The sequence below is a fragment of the Vollenhovia emeryi genome, unplaced genomic scaffold (assembly GCF_000949405.1).
Source record: "Vollenhovia emeryi isolate VEMERY1.0 unplaced genomic scaffold, V.emery_V1.0 DF939128.1, whole genome shotgun sequence".
Classification (NCBI taxonomy): Eukaryota; Metazoa; Arthropoda; class Insecta; order Hymenoptera; family Formicidae; genus Vollenhovia; species Vollenhovia emeryi.
In genome coordinates this window covers 1,711,859-1,733,200 of record NW_011967238.1, presented here as the reverse complement: position 1 = coordinate 1,733,200, position 21,342 = coordinate 1,711,859, and the positions used below count along the sequence as shown (strand labels likewise).

General features: G+C 32.5%; 3 protein-coding genes across 3 annotated transcripts; all 3 read right to left on the bottom strand.

Annotated features, from left to right (window-relative positions):
* Positions 1-37: 37 nt before the first annotated feature.
* Positions 38-5,604, bottom strand: LOC105568598 (protein takeout-like). The gene is made up of 4 exons (XM_012024404.1): positions 5,203-5,604; positions 3,012-3,243; positions 828-973; positions 38-542 (listed from the first exon to the last, which is right to left on the bottom strand). The coding sequence occupies exons 1-4, from the start codon at positions 5,279-5,281 to the stop codon at positions 247-249; spliced, it is 753 nt and encodes a 250-aa protein (XP_011879794.1). The 5' UTR covers positions 5,282-5,604; the 3' UTR covers positions 38-246.
* A 4,569-nt stretch (positions 5,605-10,173) lies between these two features.
* Positions 10,174-17,084, bottom strand: LOC105568597 (protein takeout-like). Its single transcript, XM_012024402.1, has 5 exons — positions 17,025-17,084; positions 15,767-16,099; positions 13,863-14,150; positions 11,716-11,865; positions 10,174-11,347 (listed from the first exon to the last, which is right to left on the bottom strand). Exons 2-5 carry the CDS (start codon positions 15,930-15,932, stop codon positions 11,196-11,198), a joined length of 756 nt encoding a protein of 251 aa, XP_011879792.1. The 5' UTR covers positions 15,933-16,099; positions 17,025-17,084; the 3' UTR covers positions 10,174-11,195.
* Positions 17,085-18,545: 1,461 nt separating this feature from the next.
* LOC105568714 lies at positions 18,546-20,838 on the bottom strand. The gene is made up of 4 exons (XM_012024583.1): positions 20,778-20,838; positions 19,546-19,808; positions 19,152-19,263; positions 18,546-18,968 (listed from the first exon to the last, which is right to left on the bottom strand). The coding sequence occupies exons 1-4, from the start codon at positions 20,836-20,838 to the stop codon at positions 18,673-18,675; spliced, it is 732 nt and encodes a 243-aa protein (XP_011879973.1). The 3' UTR covers positions 18,546-18,672.
* Between the last annotated feature and the right edge of the window lie 504 nt (positions 20,839-21,342).

Here is a 21,342-nt window from a genome sequence, read left to right as displayed (position 1 = left end):
AGTTTAACCCAATCTACTATAATCTTTGGGATTGTCCATATCGAATCTGACACCCTGTATAACAAGCTGGCGATGCGAATCTTAATTGAGTGCATACCTTTAAAAAACACTCAATGTAGCGAGAAGTAACAATGCATTTCTGTAATTCGTTCTATTGTCCTTATTTTGCAATATATTTTCAAATTAAAAAATTGATAATTTATAAATTTTCCAGCCTGCCCGATCGTCTGCATCACAAATATGGATCTAAGCGCCGGGGTAGAGTTGGGCGAATGTGAACTGTTGAACGATATTGCCAGCGATATTCTGAAACGCGTCGGATAATGCCTTTTCTACGAGTGGCAGTAACTCTTTCACGAAGAGATCGAAATTACTGTTGATGGTTGAATTGATGACATCTCCGAGGGCTTTTTCGCCACCAAACAGATTATCTAGCTTCATCGTACCCTTGCCTACTGTGACTTTTATTCTGAGGTCCGTGATGCGTATCTTCTCTTCGCCGTTCTCGTCAACGTATTTCGCAACCCGTATTTTGCATGCGCCTGGAAAGTTGACCGAGATTTTATGAGATGAATAAGTCGAATGTAAAATTATTACTGCAAGTAGTGATGACAACATTATCGTAATTTATTGATAAAACGCTATCCACTGAAATAATATGTACACATTTTTATACGCATATACGTAATACATTGAAAACTCATAACGCTAGACAGTTTTTGTATTTCTGAAATTTTTGCAAGATAACAATCCAGTTGCTGATTATAATTGGAAGATTTAGAAGTGTGGTATAATGAATGAAATATAATTTATACAATGATAAATACCTATGCAATTTGAGAAGTTGCCGTGCATCGGACCGGATCCGCGAATCGGAAGTAACAGTATCTTACCGTCGATCTCATATTTCCCTTCAACCTGAATATTTGGCAATGCTATATCCACCAGGAAGACCATGGAGTTGAAGTCGAGTCTTAAAAAAGAAACGAATTGCATTAAGGGACGAGAACGAACAAGAAAATAGAACTCATTGAACGCTTGTGGCAACTTTCTAGGTCGTATTTACATCCGTGTCAGTAATAATTTGCATTTGCATTGCACAAAGTAAATTATTAACTAACTTGCACCCTGGAAATCTCACGAAGTGATGCAATGGGATTTTTATTTCGTATATCTCATTGTCAGTTAATCTCACCCGATCTGAGACAGATGTAAAGATTACGGTTTACATAGATTTCATCAAAGTTCGTTGCGACTATTATTACGATTGTATCGCTGCATGCTATGCGTTACCCTCGTAATTTCCTACAGGTGTAATGTAAGATTTCAATTAAAAACATTATTTTAAAACACTTGCGATTATTAGAAAGTTACGAGCAATAAATTGCGCTCAATTGCTAGAAAATTATATTCTTGTAAGTTCTCTTAGCGTTATTGCCAAGATATCACATAATGTCACGCATGGTGTCATAGCAAAGCGTTAATGTGAGCAGCATGCATTCCACGAATGGATTTCTTGATGGACACACGATAGATTGCCATTGGATTAGTAAATCTCTCCTTCACAGTTCCCACACGTGGGAAATCATTAACGATAACTAACAATTTCAATGCACGACGTCGACCCTTTTTTATTGTTCACATTATTACAGTGCCCCATTGTAAGTTTTGTCTCTCTTTCTATCTCTTTCTCAGCGCTCGATATATTGTTTAACTGGTGTTTCTTTTTAATTCGCATGTTGTGTGTTGCAAAGTAACAAGAAACATCACCGTCGACTATTGTTTGCGTTTAGTTTTTTAGCCCTTATAAATGATTCATCTATAACATTTTTCTTTTTTACAAGCTTTGAGGAACAGGCGAGATTATTGTCGACACTTTGTGGTCGACGCACTTCGAGTGTTCGTGTCACGGCCGTCTATGCGCGGAATACAAACGACGCGGCGTCCGTTCCTCAATTGCACATAACAAGTTGCATACTTTTCCTTAAATGTAATTAAGAGTTTTCTTTGAATCATTTAGCTTATACCATTATTTTGTAAGTGAAAGTATTAAAATAAAGTTACAAAAATTTAATGTTTTACAATAAAGTTTTGATATCTTATGTGAAGGTAAAATATATTAAAATGAAATATGAAATCTAGCAAGTAACATTTTATTTTTATTTTATAGTACTGTGTAACCAGAGTAATTATATTATAACATGCTTTAAAAGCCACATTCTATGAAAAATTTTCAGCATATTTATTCATTCTCTTTTTTAAAGAATATTTGTTAGAGAGATTTTCCTTTTTTAAATGTCTTGTATTTAGGATATTCATGTTTCTTCCGTATTTTGTGTAATCTATATAGCTTTGAAAACGAATAATAACATACGTTATAAGTCAATGACAGCAAAAACATCATATGTGCACAATCATCTTGTTTTAATCTTATGTAATGTCCGACTGGATTGATCGTTAAGCAGAGAGGGCACGGTTGTATCAATTTAATATTACGAATGGTTCGTGGCCTAAAATTTCGTGCAAAATAATGTCATTACTCGAATAATACTCTCGCAAGGTTACGTATAGCATAAGCGTGGAGATCTATTCAACGTGCTTATTCTGTAGCAAAAATAGAAACATAAGCATGCATCGGAAGTGTTTTGTAAGATTTCAGCAATTTCAATCTTATTACATCACTTGCATCATATTATTCTTGTACAAATGTAAATTCTTCGTCCAAGAAATGAGAAAGATAAATTATGTCAAAGCATTATTATGCCAATATATCTGATTATAAAAAGAATGCGAAAAGAATCGTATCGTTTAAGAATATCAGATTTAACTTTGTGTTAACTTTGACGGATTAATGACTGTAAAAAGAATATTAATTTTATTTGTCCATGTAAAAAAATTACTGTTGCAATTACATTTCACGGATACATCACGGTATTGCGTGCTTGCATTAAAAATTTTACAAGCTATTCTGCAATATGGATAGTACTTATTACTTTTTGTTTTATACTTACTTCACTTTCTTAATTTCAAAGTTGCTGGCACCAGTCACTTCAATATTGGATGCATCTACTCGAATGCTGCTTGTCGGAGTGAACGTTAATTTTTGTAGTATGAGAGGTTCTAACGACGGAATATTGTACTCCGGTACGCCTGTTTTAAGATATGGCTTCAAATATTCTATGCTTTCGCTGACGCATGTCTCGTAATGTGGCTCGCGTGTCTGGCAAATATGCAAAAACTCGGCTGCAATCACATTGGAACCCATCAGAGATAATCGATACAGGTACAATATTAGAAGAATACCGGAAGTATAAATAACCTGTCTTGAATAATTGCATCAATCTGTATTAATTTTATTTATAAACGTAACATCATTTTTACGTAACCCTCTTAATAATACATTCACACACTCTACACCTTCGATTTGAAATACATTTAATATTCATTATTCAATCTGAATGCACTTACAGTATAATGTAATGTAAATTAATTGTATAAAAAAATGTATGTATATCTTCCTAAATCAATTTTTGCTATTCGTACACTTTCTTATATTTCTCAATATTCAGAAAGACGTATAATAAGATTAGAAATTTACCCAAATACATTAAATTTAATGATTCATATGGTCTTATATAAAAAGTTATGTTTTATAAAAATCACATATTATTAACGAAGAAATAAAAGACTTTCTGATCACCTTCGATTTTGATTACATATAAGAAGATACAATGTTAAAATAAGCATGTGCTTAATATACACTCTTAGTCAGGTATCGCGCAGTACCGCCAAATTCGAGGTACACGTTAAAATGAAAAGTATACGTAATTATGAGGTACATAACAATCCACCAAAATAGGAGGGAAGATATTTTTCTCGGTGTATTGTCACGAGGTGCAAGATATACGAGGTAATAATGAATATATGACGATCAGTTGAAGGTACCGTTCGATGTACCGTCTATAAATTCACGGTACATTTTTTAGGACGTACAAGCGGTTCCCGTACGTACCCACCTCCTAAAGTAATACGAGGTACAATGTACCTCCAAATACCTGTCCATCTCTATGCCAACGAGAAATTGCTTTTGTCATTACCTTCCTTCGTCGTGTCACATTTGCGTAATCGCGTCGGTTAAAGACACGACGCGACGTGCGCATTACATACATTACGGACACGTTTCGTGATATAGATATTCGAGGCATTTTTCGTGGCCAGTGCCAAGAATTAAACTGTGAATGTGTACAGAGTACATTAGCAAATTACATAATGTGGATCGATCTTCCGTTTTATGTCTATATTGTGGGCATCCACCAACAAGACATGTTTCTGTGACATGTTTCTGCTCAAAATAAGACTCCTAATTTCGAGATACTATCTTCCCTCCTATTTTGGTGGGTTTTTATGTACCTCGTAATTACGTATACTTTTTATTTTAACACGTATGTACCTCAAATTTTTCGCGGTACGCGCTTAAGAATGTAACACATGCATATCTATGTATACAGAAAAATGTATTTCTTATGTATTTAATATTCAAATAAAAAATTTAATTAACAAATTATACTTCGTTAAATAAATTATAGGTTGTATAAAGTCTCTAAAAGCCATTGTAGAAGTTCTATAATTTATGTTAAATTTTTTTTAATTTCAATACATTTACGTGTCGTATATTGTAACAAATGTGTATACTTTAGTTAAAAATTTAATTTATATGTATATCTTGTATACTTGTGTGTGTGGGTGTATTCTAATTCTATAAATGTTTCTTATTTCCTTTCATTCCGTACGTGAACTCAATAGAATTCTATCCAAATCTAGCCACATTCTTCTGCGATAAACTTGACAGAAATTACAGATCGTCTGACGTGATGTTAATGCTGATGGTAGCTTAAATCACAGACACGAGTACCTTTTAAAGTGCACATGTACTAAGAAATTTTAATTGTGGTGCGAATCACAGGTATCAAATCAATCACTTTTAGGATTTAGCTGTTTAATAGCATGTGTATATAATAGTGAAATAACGCACTAGCAAATCAGCATACGCTTACAAAAAAAGTAAATATAATTGAACAAGCCGTATGAAACCATCTCCGAAAAAGTTTTATTCTATTAACATTTTAGTTTATTAGCACTTGACAGGAATAGCCGGCGCTAGAAACAAAAATATTGACTTACTATCTGTGCTATTTTACTTACGTATTTCTCGGGCAGCTATTACGTCGTTCATTGTCACAGCCAACAGGATCGTAACAAATGTCGCCTTCGCTGACGTCATTTTTCACAGAAATGGAAAATAAGCAAGCAAGAAGCTCAACGAAAGTATTTTCCGGCTGTGGATGCCTGGGAGATTCGACGACGGGGTTGCTGGACCGAGGACCCCACGGAGACAGGTGGTCCGCGAATGGTCGGGCTGGAAGTGTATGATCCGGATGGCACTCCGAACGTCTTATAACAGTGACCATTTCTCCCTCTCCAAATGCGACACGTCGCAAACAAAATGAAAATCATTATTGTTAAGTACATAATATATTGCGTATCCGCGAGAAAAAAATGTGCACATGTTAATTTGGAGAATAAACAGGTGTAGACGGATGATTTTATCGCGGACACATATGAATTATTCAGGTAGGTCTAACATACGCTTTTTACGGAACGGTACCGCGGATATTGCCTCGGCTTTATATTTCATAAATTTCTACGGGGAAACTGAAAAGGAAATGTCAAGGTTGAATGAATCTAATAAAGATATCAGAAAAAGTTCTACGTGAAAATCGTTGAGTAGATGAATAATCGCTTTCTTCTTACATCTTGATTATAATTTGAGAATTCACAGATCAACAATCGGAATGCTTAATCTCTTTCTTTTAGTAAAGAATTCACGTTTATTGAATAAATTTGTAATTTTACACAAGAATTTTATTCAATTTTATTTATAGCTCTTTTTCGAAGGTTTACTGTGAAATCGATTTACGTATCGCCAGAATTTTATATTGACCTTTTGTTTTTTGAGCGAATACTTTACGCGCTTCAAATACCAGAGTTTTAAAAAACGATCATAATAATCCATATTTTTTATAAATTGCTAGTAATATGTTGCTAAAAATAGCAAGTCAATATAATTTCACAGCTTTTGTCATGATAAATAAATTTGGAAATTAAGTAATCCTGTAGCAAACAATGATTTCGTAATCATCCATTCGATGAAAATCATACAAAGGTGTGTTGCGCATCAAACAGAACGCTTTGCGCATTTTAGAATACGCGATTGCGGACAGAATAGAGATCATTGGGCCTCCTCTTATTACAATAAATCTTATAGCATTTCCACAGCAAATAAAAATAATTTTGATATTTCTTGTTTTAAAAATTTATTCTTAATGACACAGAAATTTAAGGATTAAATTCACCTTTTCTCACTGAGCCTAATACTCTATAAATCGTTAGGAAAAATAAGGAACTTTTTAATTCCATTGTCCAAAATTTTTTATAATCGTGTAATAAGTTGATTCTTAAACAGCGATAATTAGATACGGATACTAATTTTATTTAAATGCTTAATAAATTTTCGCATATATCTTGACATTTGCATTTTTTGTAATTTAAAGTACAAGCATATCTTATCGATGTAAATTAAATTATTTTTTAACAATTGTACCGTGAAAGAAATATGATTATTTGAAATTACTCGCGGTTTGGTTAAATTCACCTCATTCTATAAAAAATATTTTTAAGTGTGTCGGTACAAATGCAACGGTACAATCCTGTAAATCTTATTATTTGCGACTGTATGGGGGGGGGGGGGAGGTGCTATTTCTCGTCTCACTACAGTTTCGGTAACCGCCGATCTTTATTTATTTTTATCTGTTCTACTGCTTCTCTTGTATCACAGCGGCATAACCGTTTCGTGTAACCGTTAGATTTTTTGTGCTGTGCGCAAAAATTGTAAAATATATTTCTGTTGAAAAGTAATCACGCTGGTTAATTGTTGTATTCATTGTATCGTCGCACGTACCACTCGATAACAATGTGATTAAAAAATAAAAAATAAAAGATGCAAATGCTTCAAGATGTTCTCATATATTATAGAATATATGTACTGACAACACGGGCAAACACGGGCATTGCTGTTTGACCATTAATGCGATTATGTATGCGTACCAGAGAAACATAGTGAAGAATGCGTGATGAGTTTTACGAATCAATGGAAATAGACATGTAAAAAGCACACGTTTTCAAAGTTTACACACACGTTATAGTAATAACAGAAAATAAAGTAATATGATATAGAATCATTGCAAATAAATAATGAAGCTAACTAGGAATAGTTAAAACGTCATAATTAATGTGCATCCATTAGCTCAAAGAAGCCACTTAAGTTATCAAAGTCGTGATATAATACTTGTCATGCTAGCTAACTAAACGTGTACCAGACGTTGACAGACTGTACTTATTACTTCAGCTATCAATTAGTAAAACACATTCAAATGCACTGTAGCTCAAGAATTTGTTAAACATATTTGCGTTAACGAAAAGTATTATTCATAGAAGCAAGTTAGAGAAAAAAGAACAAAAGAGGCAGAGAGAGTTAAGAGGCCTTATTCTTAATTAACCTTATTTGTATAAACTTTATAATAATTATTATTTAAAAAAATATTTTAGTTGCTTATTTTATTTTAAGAAGTTAGATAAAATATAGCCGTGACCGTAACGTGTAATTAAATATTTTATTAAAATATTTTAAAATTAATTAAAAAATATTTTTAATAAAGTAATTGTTGTTTTCTACATAAGTTAGATTTTTTTCTTCCTCGTGTAACATAATATTTTTCATTTTTATTTGACTGTCAGACAAATGTCTTCGCAATTTCAATGTACGTCGTAATGTAAAAATCAGTTGAAAACTCAATATCTCTACGGATAAATTTTATCTCGTAAGTAGAGTGACATCACATAATTTAGACCTCTCTTGTAATTTCTTTTACAATTTAAGCCGAGCAATAAAACACTGTCTGAAACGAGAACTTTTTGTTATATTATTATTTCTAGTAACAGCTATCAATTATATTAGAAAACGCATGCACGAAGCATGATCGTAATTGGCTGCTTCCAGTGACCTAATAATTTCAGCATAGCAAATTAAATTTAGGTACGGAAACCTCATGTCAGAACAAACGCAATCACTGGTATTGAGAGTTTACTTTGATAATAGAGGAGACATATTGTTAGCATAGAAGTGTATATATTAGCGGTAAGCAAGGTGGCTTCGACCTCGCGCGCCAAGATACCCGTGATGATCGGTTTCCTGTGAGAGAATGCAAATATAATAATCATATCTACTGTGGACATACGTTTTATGGAATATTAATGCACTACTTACTGCATATTAAAATCGGAATAAAATTAGCGATTCTCGCTCACTTTGCAAAGATTATTATGATCAATAAAGGGCTAGTGATTTCCTTCGAAGGCTTCGATATTCGAAGATTCGAAGCTTCAAAGTAATTCGAAGCTTCGAAGTTCGAAGTTAACTTCGAAATCTTCGAAGCTTCGAATCTTCGAAACTTCGAAGTTCGAAGTTAAATTCGAAGCTTCGAAGTTTCGAAATTTATTCGTGCGAGTGACGAATTTCTCCGACGAACACTAAAAATATTTTAAATAAAAAGTACTAATTTATATATACAATATATTGAGAAATAGGTAATTACTTCTAAATTATAATTTTAAAATACTATAACATGTAGATTACATATTTGTTAAAATCGCGTAATTAAATCTTAAAAAATGATCAATTAAGTAAATCAATTAAGTATCGTATCAACACTAGAAAAATTCGCATAAATTCATTATTATATCGCTATAATAATTTAATTTATTTAAAATTTATTTGAATATATATTACTTGAGTTTCTAAATTATCGAGTTATTGTCCATGTGCCTTCTTATCCACGTCGCGCGTCTATCATGAACATTCACCACTTGAACAATATTTAATATACAGGGTGTCCTATTTTAACTTGGACAGTAAAATATCTCGAAAACTGAGCCCAGCAGACAAAAATGTTTCAGACAAAAGTTGTATGGTTTCGAGAGGGACATAAGATGGTACCATTGGTTTGACCTTGAAGAATTATTTGAAGGTCACACAAAGGTCACACCAATTTTTTTATATTGATTCAATATATAGCTTCACTGATTAAAAAATAAAAAAACTGCTGAAATACGTGAGAAAACAGATTATACAGTTAATGTGGTGTATATAGTTGCGTAGGTGTAAGATGACGTAATGTTCAATTATTTTAAAATATACTAATATTTTGTATGAAAGAAATAATTTTATGTGAATTATATTATATAATAATGTGTTTTTAATCGCACTTCGTGAAATAAAAACTACATGATATTATAAATCTAATTAGAACACGATCTTTGACATCAAGTCTAAGCATGTAACTTTTTACAGAAGAAATGAATTATTAGTAATAACTAGACTTACTATTTATATTTATATTTATTGCTCATCATAAGGATAGTGTATCTATTTATCAGAATTCCTAGAAAAAAAAAGATTTAACAAGGCTAATTGATTGTAGTATTGTAGTATTGTAATATATATAGTTGTCTTGTATGTCACTGTCATTACTTCGTTGCTATTATTTTCTCATTTGTCAAATCTCAAATTAACTGACATTTAATAGCAATTATTATTGCACAAAATAAATATTGCAAAAATATAGCATTAACTTTAGATACAATAAATAATGGCACCGATATATTTGCTAGAGGTATCAAATATATGACACAATTATAATTTGTACATAAAAAAGTATATACCTACGATTATGTAGAAGGTGTAAATTCTGATATCTCTAAATTATAAACATCATCGTTACTTTTGCTTGTTTACCGAAACAGGTTATTCGATATTTACTTATTTGAAACATAGACTGGCTTTTTGATATGTGATTCGCGTGCACAGTATAATCGATAATTTTGTTTCAAATTTGATTTATTTTCCATTTATTCTGTTAGTCCGAAGATTCCTTAACCTCCTAACCGATATTCATTATTCCACGTGTAAGTGCGTGACATTTAACAGCCATACGTATGGAATTTAAATGCGCTTTCGCACAAAATAAAACTTTCAGGAAAACGTATTACTAAATTGTATTTTTATTTGTCTAATATTTATTTCTAGCTCAAGTTACGGCGGACTGTAAAGACTTCGCTACAAAGAAATGTGAATTCTGTGAACATTTCCATGCGAATGCATAATTTATGTATTGATTGATATCTATTTACAACGTTACAAAATATAATTTGGCAGTGTAATAGAGGAGTATAAAGACTTAATGAAATTAGACGCGTACAATTTATTCTAAATTTAAGCGCATCGAAGATATACACGAAAATCGAGCATATAAAACAATGGGCTAATTTAACAATTATTTTCATAAATAAACAACACTATCTTATTTAATGTATACTAGAAAAAGAGAATGGATATTATATATCCTCATCTATATATACATATAATTGTGTACAGAACTTACAGAACTTGCTTTTTATAATTATATATATTTTTGTAGCAAGTCGTCATTATTTAATTCTTAATTAAATTCTCCACGTATGACGCTAATGAAAGTACATCCCGATAACTTGAACATCTTACACGCTATTTATGATTGATATTCATTCTAAATTATACGTATACGTGTGTGTATATAATTATATTTGTTATTGAGATTTGTAATTTTAAGATCCAAATTTCTTAAATTTTTTCTACGAATATTTCCACAATCATGCTTCATACAATAATTTACAAGGGAAATAACAAAATGTAGTATTTTCACAGAATTTTCGCTCGAATTTTGAGTTACGAAGTACCCTGTATATGCAGCATAATTATTTAATCTCTGCAGTTGCACATTGCCATTCAGGCAATTCACATGCGAGAATGAAAAGACAATCGATCATTGCGTGAAAACCTTTTCATGAAAGCTCTTCTTGTTTGTAAATGCTGATTGAAAATAATCAGACATTTTTGTTATTCGGGATTTTCATTGTGACTCAGAGGTGACTGTGCAAGATAATAATGTTTTCTTCTTGCGCTAAGTCTTGCGTCGCAGTTTAAAAGTGCACTAATGACGCAAACGATTGGGTTTTGCTCTCGACAATTGTCATCCGATTGTTTAATCTTTAATCCAGGCGTCATACGGCACCTGAGCAAAAAGGTTCTCCACGAAAGTCGTCATCACCTGTACCAACTTCCTCCTCAGATCTGGTTTCATTTCCTTCAATAATTCCTGGCTGTTGGTATTGATGAAAAGGTTGAGCGCCGCCACTGAAACAAAAGTAATATTAGAATATGATTCAAGATTTATAAAAAATTCTTTTATAAATATGAGATTCAAGATTTCTTAAACACGTTAATGAAGAATATCCTACATATCAATTTTCTGATGTTTATTACGTTTAGCTCGTATTGATCTTTCAATCTTTTGATTCAATTTTATAATAAACTTCTATTTAGTCAGAGATATATTTAAATACATATATATTGTTATTTGCAGTCATACAATATTGTTATATTATTTCGTGTCGTCATAATATTATTGCACTGTTAGGATTATAGAGATTTTTATTCTTTTTAATTGCATACTAACCCAAGAAACAATCTGAAAGTTATTATAAACAGAAATTAGAACTTACGCAGTATACTATTAGTGTCGCGCACGTTTTCGACTCCCATTCTGATATTTCCTACGCTGAAGTCCATTTTTAATTGCTGCAATCTGAGGTAAAGACGGCCTTCATACAAAAATGGTCTTGCTCTGATGAAGAGCTTAGCCTTGACACTATCTGGAAAAAGAAAACGAAAAAATTTGAGTAAAATCGTGACAGATGAAAGAAAGGATACTAGTTTCGCGTTAAAAAAAATTATAATACGACGTCCGTGCTAACGGCATACTTTGATTTAATTTTGCATACTTTGGTTTAATCTTGGAGAGTGGCCGCCATTAATAAGTTGTTTAAATTATTTTGAAAATTAATTTTTAATATACTTTGTAAGTTAGCTGTAGTAACTGTTTTACTACATAAATGTGTTGTAAATAGATGTTTGTATACTGCGCTAACAACAATGATATCATTTAAACAGTCTGTACTTTCATAGAATATACCAAGAGTAGTCTAATATACTATCCCCATCATATCTTATGCTTTGCGATACATTCACTGTGTGGGTGTGGATTAATTATCAATAAACATTTTTTAAATATAATATTAATATTACAAGATTTTCTTCTCACTATTACGAAAGTATTGTAAAGATATTTAAATAAATATTCTCTGGCTCAGAATACAATCGTTGTAGAAGATATGAAAATCGTACATCGTGTTAACCTTAAGAAGGCGCAAATAACAGTGACTTATTCAAAAGAGAATGTTGCGGTATCCTTTGTGATTTCTCTCTGAAGAATATTTCTTTTACAACATGTGTGTGTATGTGTTAGAATAAATCACATTGCCATTTATAAAGGACTTAATGCTATGATTAACATAGCAGGGATTTCCATATATAAATCAGTTCAGTACAGCATTAGACACAAAACTGTAAGCAGCATTTAAAGAATCTGTAATTTATAAAAAATTTCTATATTTTTTACATGGGATCTTAGAATGTAATTCTCATTAACTTCTAATCATTCATTACATATTGATACTTTATGTAATAACATTCTTAAATAATTGCGCGTTTGAAATAAAACATTGCTTTCAGTACGTATTGAAAATTGCCCACATCGCAACCTATTGTTATTTTGGAATACAATTATTTGACGTTACATATGGCATTTATCACGGCGAGTGATGTTTGTTGACAATAAATATACACTGCGCAAAGTGAAAGTTACTGCTGTCACGACATACTTGCACCAGTGCCATTTCACTTGATCGAAGATTCATTGGAAAACATTATATGCTTCTTGTGGTGCTTTCTTCTTTCTTACGGGAGCAATAATATCTTAGGACGATTAGTACGCTAATGCAATAGATTACGCTCGCGGAGTAACTAATTATTTATACACTGATAGAAAAATATCTAGTATTTGAAACTATAATTGCATAGTAAAATAATTATAGTCAGGAATATTATTTTTATAGTAATTATTACTATAACATTAGTAATGGCAACTATATAGACACAGTAATGCCAACTATTTAAAAAATTTATTATAGAATATAAGCTTTTAACTATTACTCTGTTAAACTATCCAGGTAATGAATAGTAAGTTATTTAATTATTTTTATATAGTGAATACAATCACAATAATAATAAATTTAACTACATTTCTATCCGGTATAAGACTTTCTCGTAAGAAGAAAACCGCATAGGGTTATAAATACGGATAAGCTTATGCATTCGTAGAAGATTACTTATCTTTCCTTTGAAAAATTCTTACTTGTACTATTCTTTATGAGTGCAAAGTGATGTAATCAACGAACATAGTGAACGCAATGTATATGTAATAAAAAACGGGGAATATTACTTGCAATATAAATACGATTATTGCTATTACATATAGTTATTCGAAATTTTACTTGTGGTTGTTATTGCAATATTTATAGTACACCTTACCAAATTAAAAGCTTGTTTTGGTTTATGACAACCATATCATAAGTTGCATGGATCAATATTGTGTCTATGAGAACTATACATTGTTAGGTCAACCATAACTTACGTAGTTGGAAGAATTAGAAAAATTTGGTTGGCTCCTAAAATGACTATAAATTATAGTGAGACAACCATTTTTTTCTATCAGTGTAGCTAATTAATTATATATTTTTAGCGGACTTACCGTATTCACCCCAATAATCTCCGGCTCCACTTGCTTGCACCAAGATCAAAGTTCCACTAGACCGGTATTTGGCGGCCGCTCTAATTCTCGGAATGCTGAAGGCCAGTTGCAGTTGCACCTCATCGTCAGTCATTCTAGTCCTAAGACCAGTTATTCGCAGAGCAGAGACTCCTCTCGCGGTGATATTCTTGAATTGCGCCCTGTAACCGTTCGGGCCGCCTCCGAGTGCGATATGCAACTCGTCGAGAATAATTGGCTCCACTTCTGGATAACCCAGTTGCGGTAAGCCTGCAATCGCAGTGTAATTAGAACGTCGTAATATGTGACTTCACCACAAATGACATAAATTCCCTCAGTGCAATAAATATCGCGTGATTATCTTTGGAATGTTTCATTCTTCAAGAATTTGTTTGATACTTAAATTATAATTACTTCTTTGTAATCCATATTTGAGAAGTTTATTGCTTCCAAAAATGACTTCGGTAACTTTTCATCCGCTAGCATGTTTGAAGAAAGCTATTGGCTCCAGGTGTACCCGAGCAATATCGTACAATACGAGTGGAATGTAGGACACTGGGTGACCATTCGAATACACCGTTATAATGTACTGATCGTTAACAAAACCACGTGGTTACGGAACCGGTTCGTCCCAGACTTTCAACTTTCCGTTTATTTACACAAATCATATGTATTATTATGTTACATTTATCCCAAAAAGCATACCATTGCAGTATGTTAAAAATTGCTTTTTCAGGACATAAAGCGAGAATATACCAATTATGATACATGATATATTACTCAAATGTACTTTTTCATAAAACAATAATATCATAAGAATTAATAATTTTAATTATTTATTTTCTTTGCTTTTACTACAGATGTTTTAATTGTAGCTAGATTAGATGTATATTTATTACAATTAAAAGAATAACGTATTAGAAGAATAACATACATTCCGCTTTTTAATTAATAAAAATTGAGAAATGCTTGTCATACGCTCATAAAATTTCAAACAGCACGATTTCTCTAAATAAGTAAAAATGTATCATTTTCTTCTCACTTAATGGCAAAGCTATTAATCAAAACTATTAATTATATCAATTTCTCCAGCGTGGTTATTTCAAGTAATAGAAAGGTTATTTATTTAATTTATTTGACTTTTTAGCTATATTTAAAAACATATAACAATAGAGTTTGCAAAAATTATTAATATTTCTGACAGTGTAAGCTAAAGAAAAACATAGAAGTGAAGAAATTAACAGAGAAATGCTCAGGTAATATAGTTCGATCAACCGCAAATTCCTATCATCTGAGGCTTCACTCGGTATGGCAAGAACCGGTAGACTGAACTGTACTTCAGCTCTTCTAAGGTGCTTCAAGACATACCAGCCATAATTACAATCAACACAAATGTTATTAAACCGAAATAAAATTAATAAAAAAGAGGAAAATATTACAAAGTACATACACGATGATTGGTCTTTTTATCAATTTTATTTCGATTTAATAACATTTGTGTTTATATATATGTATAAAACTTTCTTATTCTTTTTGATATTAGATTATTATTAAAAAAAATAACAACTAAATACACTTGATACGTTCAATTTGTTGTTTTACTTTATTATTTTAAATATTGTTGAAAAGTCAACAATTAAAAAGATTTTAATTTCATCATATAGCTTTAATATTTCAAATTTCTTTTTTATATTTAAATTAAATAAGGTCTTCTAACATATGGAATATATCATCATTAAAAACTTGAATGACAAATCGGAGGATATTTAGGTTACAATAACAACATGTGTCTTCGTCTCATAGAGTTTTACCAAAGAACTACGTGAGAAATAAAAACTTCGAAGGCGCGATATATGTAAATTGTTTTCAATCCTTGACATCCTTACCGTAACGGAAGCGTTCGACAAGAGTATTGGCCGTTCTGGCAAGGCAGGCTTCCAATTTCGAATCGCTCCTTGAGCAGGGCTCTAAAAATTCTAGGCCCCTGTATTTTCCAGTAGCCTGGGCACCAATCAGCAGCGACACACAACACAATAGTAGAGCGTTCCTCATCTTTGGTAGCTTGCTAATATTTTCTTTCCTTTCTTCGTTACAATCAACTGATATTACCTATCGACGCACTACGTGAAACGATCAGGTTTCTCGACGAGAAATGATCAACGGGCAGAGATGCGCCAGGTCTTATAGGCCACCTTGACATTGCCCCCGCTATGCCGACACTGAGGACGAAGAAAAAGAAAAGTATCGAACCTTAAACGGGACATCAACTCGGCGTGCACTCTTTGTCCTTCGAAGCTGTATAAAATGTACAGATGCAAAACAAATTATTACAGAAAAAATATAATGTCCTTTTTCAATGATATACATTTCTTATAATTTTGTTAATTATATCTGGACATCTGGATTTGCAATTCAATTGATCTGGAGTCAGATTTATATTTTTCATATAGATAAATTTTAATTAAGTCGTTTTTTAAACAGCGTGGGACGACAAACGAAATCATGCCATTGTCATTATATAGATTTCGCCAATCAACTTTCTTAGATGCAAAAAGATGAAGGAAACGGCGCAAAATTCATGAAAGGTTCTTCATGACTTTTACCAACGTTAATTTTAAATTAACCGCAATAATCTATGTGCACTGTAAGGCTGCTCTAATGAGCAGCCCAGGAGCCAATGAAGGAGACGAAGAGACCATTGATTAATTTATGCGCTTACTTTCCCAATAATTGCCGACGTTTGTTTATAACTTTCTTCTTTTATCTAGTAATTTTAAAGTGGTACGCGTTTAATGATTGGAAAAGGTACAGAAAAAGCGATTTTCTCCGCAGATAATAAGCAAATCGGATAATTAGGCGAATCAAGTACATCGCGTATTGGTAAAATGTTCGCAATAAATCGAATACGACCTGTTGATGTAACTGATTGATCTATTAAATTGCGCAATTTAAGTATGTGAACGCATAATCTGCACTTGAAAGTATGATAAAATGATAACAGTTAAATCTGAGATGTCTCGACTGCCGTATTGATAATCGCATAAAAATGAGTGACGAGTAAGACGGGAGAAAGAAAGGCGTTTGACAGACGTCACAGTGGACGTCATAGGACAGTCGAAAGAGGAGTAAGAGAATGTTAAGCACCGTTAATCGTCTTGTTCACATTCGTTTTAAGTCACGTTTCCGACTTGCTCACGCATATGTCGACGGAAGATCGTCACTACTCGCCGGTCGTACTTCCTGCCTTCAAACGTGAGGAAAAAACGAAATGAAAAGGCTGAGTTTACACTTTAACCCCAGAAAACGACACTTGTAGCAATTGTAAACGTGATATTTTTATTTGCTAGTTTTACGAGGTTTCATAAAGCTTTGAAGAATTTAATTTATAAAATCCTATTCATTTTATTCAAATAACAATAAAAACGATGCAGCAAATTTGCACACAAACATTTGCAGTCTATTATTTTTTTTATTGACTAACATAATTTTCATATATGAGTTATTGTATGCAAGTTTTATTAAACCTTCATAAATTTATTACACGCAATATGATATTTAAAAATTTAACAATATTTTAATTCGTGCAACTTCTTGAAATTAAAATTATTTGTACGCGTTACACTTTGTCTCTTTAATTTATTTAATTTCTTGCGATTTATTTGTTTATACCCTTGCCGGCGGCGTCCATTATTCATGCGTCCCTGAAAGAGAGCGCGCCATAATCGTACTTCCTTTTTTATTCTCACTCTGTTTTGCCCTTGTTGATTTCCTTCTCGGACTAATTAATGGATGCTCACAAAAAGAAAAGGCAAATTCGTTAAATATTACCCAATTAAGTATTGCATAAATAGAAATCACTCGGCACAAGCCAAGAAGAGAAAAAGACTGTTCAGATACGCACGAGCACAAGCTCACGCCACAAGGCGCAAACATTATTCCAATATTTCTTTAAGAAACGTGCAAATCTTTTAGACTTATGTCAAGAAAAAATCATATTTACCTAGATTAAGATTCACTGTATCGCAGTTAGTCCGTTTATTCGTGAATATGCAACATGCATACATGTATTCTGCATTTTCCTTTAATGAACGTCACTTTGGCTTTAAAAGAAGGTTTGCATTTGTGAAAATAAACGTAGTTGGAGGACACGAAAATTATTTCGGCCGATGTGAATTTAACTCGCCTGTTCATTAAAACTAGCATTGACTATAATAATGATTAATACGAATCAAAGTCCTTCGGTCCAATGTTGTTTGAGGATGTTTTTCCACGCGTTCAAGGCAAGCAGCTATTGAGAGCAAAACACCACTCTATTCTGCTATTAAAACGCTTACCTTTTTTTATAGCACTCGGTAGAAAGTGTAAGAATTCATGACGGCATACAAAAAAAAACATAATGATAAATTATTAAGATATATATTAATTCAGATTAAATAAAAGATGACGACAAATTCTTCAGCAATAATGTAATAATACAAAAGTGCGCAGACTGTACAAATGGACAAACATATATTTATACTTATTGTAGTATGCCACACATATGTTTCTCTTACGTGCTAATTCATACACAATTCATATATAATGAATATCATATGATTATGTAAATATTGTAAACGTAACAAGAGTTGCGCGAAATTTACTCCGGATAAATTTCGGTCTCCCGTAACGGTTTTATAGACAGATTGCTTACAAAACGGCAGATACATTATCTACTCACTTAATAACACATTATTTCGTAATTGAAAGATTGATTTACTTTTATCGATTTAATCGCACCATACCTCAAATTAATTTAGTTTATGGGCTCTTTTGATTTAAAAATTTGCCCAAAGGGAAAATTACGAAAGGCGTTGTCGAAGATCTCTGTGAAAGCGGTCGAAACGAGTTCGTTAATCAGACCTCTCGTCAGCACAAAACCTGGCTGCCATGTGTAATTAATTATTTTATCAAGAATATTCTCAAAGAATCTCTTTCCAAACAGAAGATTTGTCACGTGAAGCTTCAAATTACTGATGGTCTGTACGTCTATATGAGCCCGTAATTTATGTCCTGGCACTTTGGTCACGGTGGTTGTTTGCATGAGATCATCTACAATGAGAAAAAATTGTAAAGCTACAAAGGCTAAACGTTCTTAATATTTTTGTTCTTTTTTTACTGCAACTATATTTTATATTTCTCTTATATTAATAGGAGAAAATTGTATTTTTTTTACATTGTGCACCAGATTTATAATAAATTTAAATAGAATACAAGTTTGTTAATAGCACTTACACAAAATAAGCGTGAATTTTCCTCTATTCGTTATAGTAGAGCTGAAGCATGTGCCTTTAAATTCGTAATTACCCGTCAGCATTTTCTCTGGGAAACTTTGCGTGTACACAACCTAATTGATGCAATGTTTCGTTTAGTGATTTCGTCACCCATATTGCTGCTTCCATTTACATTTTCCATAATAAAAATTAAATATCAAATAAAGAAAATAATATGCCATTAATTTTTAGTATACGATTTTCATCTCTAATGCAACGTATGTGGTATAAGACCTACATATTAAATTGCTAAAAATATATAATATGTAAGTAACGGATTCTCCGATGGCATATAATTACATATTACGTTTACCTTGTATCTAATCTATAATTACATCGACGAACAGTGCATGTACCTTGTAATTATTCAAATCAGAAACGAATTTTGTCACTTTACTATTAGACCATCCGGTCTCAGTGACATTTCGAAGAATTAAAGTAAAGCCAAAATTCGGTATCCCTCTTGTGGCCGTTATCTCTTTGGCAAAGAAGGGATCAAACGGGAGCACATTGTAATTCGGTAAACCAGTTTTGAAATAAGGCTGAATCGCATTTAATCCCTCTCGCACGCAGACATCAAAACCTGATACGTTGGGATGACAATTTTTAAAGTTGTCATCTAAAACATATAATTGATAGCAATTTAGCAATATACATATGTATAATTGATCCATCCTAAATATACATTGTGAAAAAAATTGAGCAGATAAATGTGTAACATTTAATTACAATTAATTGAAATTAATATATTTTTTCATACATTTTACTCTGATTGAAACAAAGTAGAAAATTGTACAAAATTCAAGATTTGTAACATCTATTTATATCTATTCAAGATTTGTAATATCTATTTATAATAACTGAACGAAATTAGCGAATATGTATAATGTTTACAGATTACTATAGGAATATATTTTAACATTGAATAATAATATACATATACGAATTAACATTGAGTGCACACACGTAATCGCACATAATATAACTTTCACTTCAAGGTATTCCGGTTTTGATAGCATTATGCATTCCTTGAGAACATCTCACTCCCATGCTTTGCATTTTATTACAAAATAGGATATTACATTATGTAATATACAAACGAATGGTATGTCCATTTCTATTGAAAGACATGATTTGGATCATTTCTTTACAATTTCCCACATTTTACTTTAAAAAATACTGTCACAATACTCTTTTTTAAAAAATGCTCGATCACGTAATTCTTAACTTGATACGCGATGTAAGTGCTTATGCTATTTTTGACAATCAAAAGAATTTTAAAGAGAAATTTTTTCACGTAAGTATCGCATCAAACATTTGGTGAATTTGTCTGACTGTTACCCAGCGAGCAATGACTCGTTGATCGATGCCAAAACGATGTCGAATCGACATCGGCATCGTCAAATTGATGTCGAATCGGTATCACTTCAACGAATCATTTCTCACTGGGTAAGAATCTGTTGGCCTTGTTGTGATTGCTGCGTTTTCCTTATACCGAGACAGTATCGGTACTGACCGAGCATTGAAATTATACCGGCGTCGGAGTTTATCGCACATGTGGTCGTTCAAGTCACCAGGAGTTACTTACCGAAATCACCAGTAACTGAAGCACACAACAGTAGCGCAAGCAACAAAGCACTTAGCTGCATCTCTCTTTGTTTTCTCTTTCTTTCTTCGTCCGTTCGATAAATCTGAAGCAAGCAAAAGAAAACACCTTGATATGTATCGATACTCAGGAACGTTGGGGACGGCGATTCACTTGTATAGTATTACGCGGACGAGGAGCGCGTACCACGCACTTTCACTGTTTGCGATACATCTGAGAGAAGGGTTAGCGAACTGCTTCCGAGTCGTGAAATTTTGGTAGATATTTTACGTAATTTCATCGGTGAAACTATCGGGGAGGAGGACTGTATGTGTTGTATTCGAGTGGGAGATATCGCGCAAAGTTCTTTCCCTTTACATCGATATTTGGACCAGTTCTTCTGCGTTCTTCTCGTGCGTCAACGATATAAGAGAGAAAACGCGGGTTGAGCCGCAGATTACCTAATATTACATCGCGCGGTTAACAGCAGAACAATTCTCAGTCGGTTATAGAATCGTATCTACAGTACAGCATTTCAACACACGTAATATTGCACTGAAAATATTTT

What these genes read in the sequence shown, in the direction of transcription:
- LOC105568714 (XM_012024583.1), bottom strand. Translation starts at nt 20,838, where the DNA reads ATGCAGCTAAGTGCTTTGTTGCTTGCGCTACTGTTGTGTGCTTCAGTT. An exon ending in CTGATTTGAATAATTACAAG is followed by an intron (nt 19,264 to 19,545) that starts GTACATGCACTG and finishes TGCATCAATTAG; the next exon opens with GTTGTGTACACGCAAAGTTT. An exon ending in AAAATTCACGCTTATTTTGT is followed by an intron (nt 18,969 to 19,151) that starts GTAAGTGCTATT and finishes TTCTCATTGTAG; the next exon opens with ATGATCTCATGCAAACAACC.
- LOC105568598 (XM_012024404.1), bottom strand. Translation starts at nt 5,281, where the DNA reads ATGACGTCAGCGAAGGCGACATTTGTTACGATCCTGTTGGCTGTGACA. An exon ending in TTTGAAATTAAGAAAGTGAA is followed by an intron (nt 974 to 3,011) that starts GTAAGTATAAAA and finishes TTCTTTTTTAAG; the next exon opens with ACTCGACTTCAACTCCATGG. An exon ending in CAACTTCTCAAATTGCATAG is followed by an intron (nt 543 to 827) that starts GTATTTATCATT and finishes TCAACTTTCCAG; the next exon opens with GCGCATGCAAAATACGGGTT.
- LOC105568597 (XM_012024402.1), bottom strand. Translation starts at nt 15,932, where the DNA reads ATGAGGAACGCTCTACTATTGTGTTGTGTGTCGCTGCTGATTGGTGCC. An exon ending in TGTCGAACGCTTCCGTTACG is followed by an intron (nt 14,151 to 15,766) that starts GTAAGGATGTCA and finishes CTGCGATTGCAG; the next exon opens with GCTTACCGCAACTGGGTTAT. An exon ending in AGATTATTGGGGTGAATACG is followed by an intron (nt 11,866 to 13,862) that starts GTAAGTCCGCTA and finishes TTCTTTTTCCAG; the next exon opens with ATAGTGTCAAGGCTAAGCTC.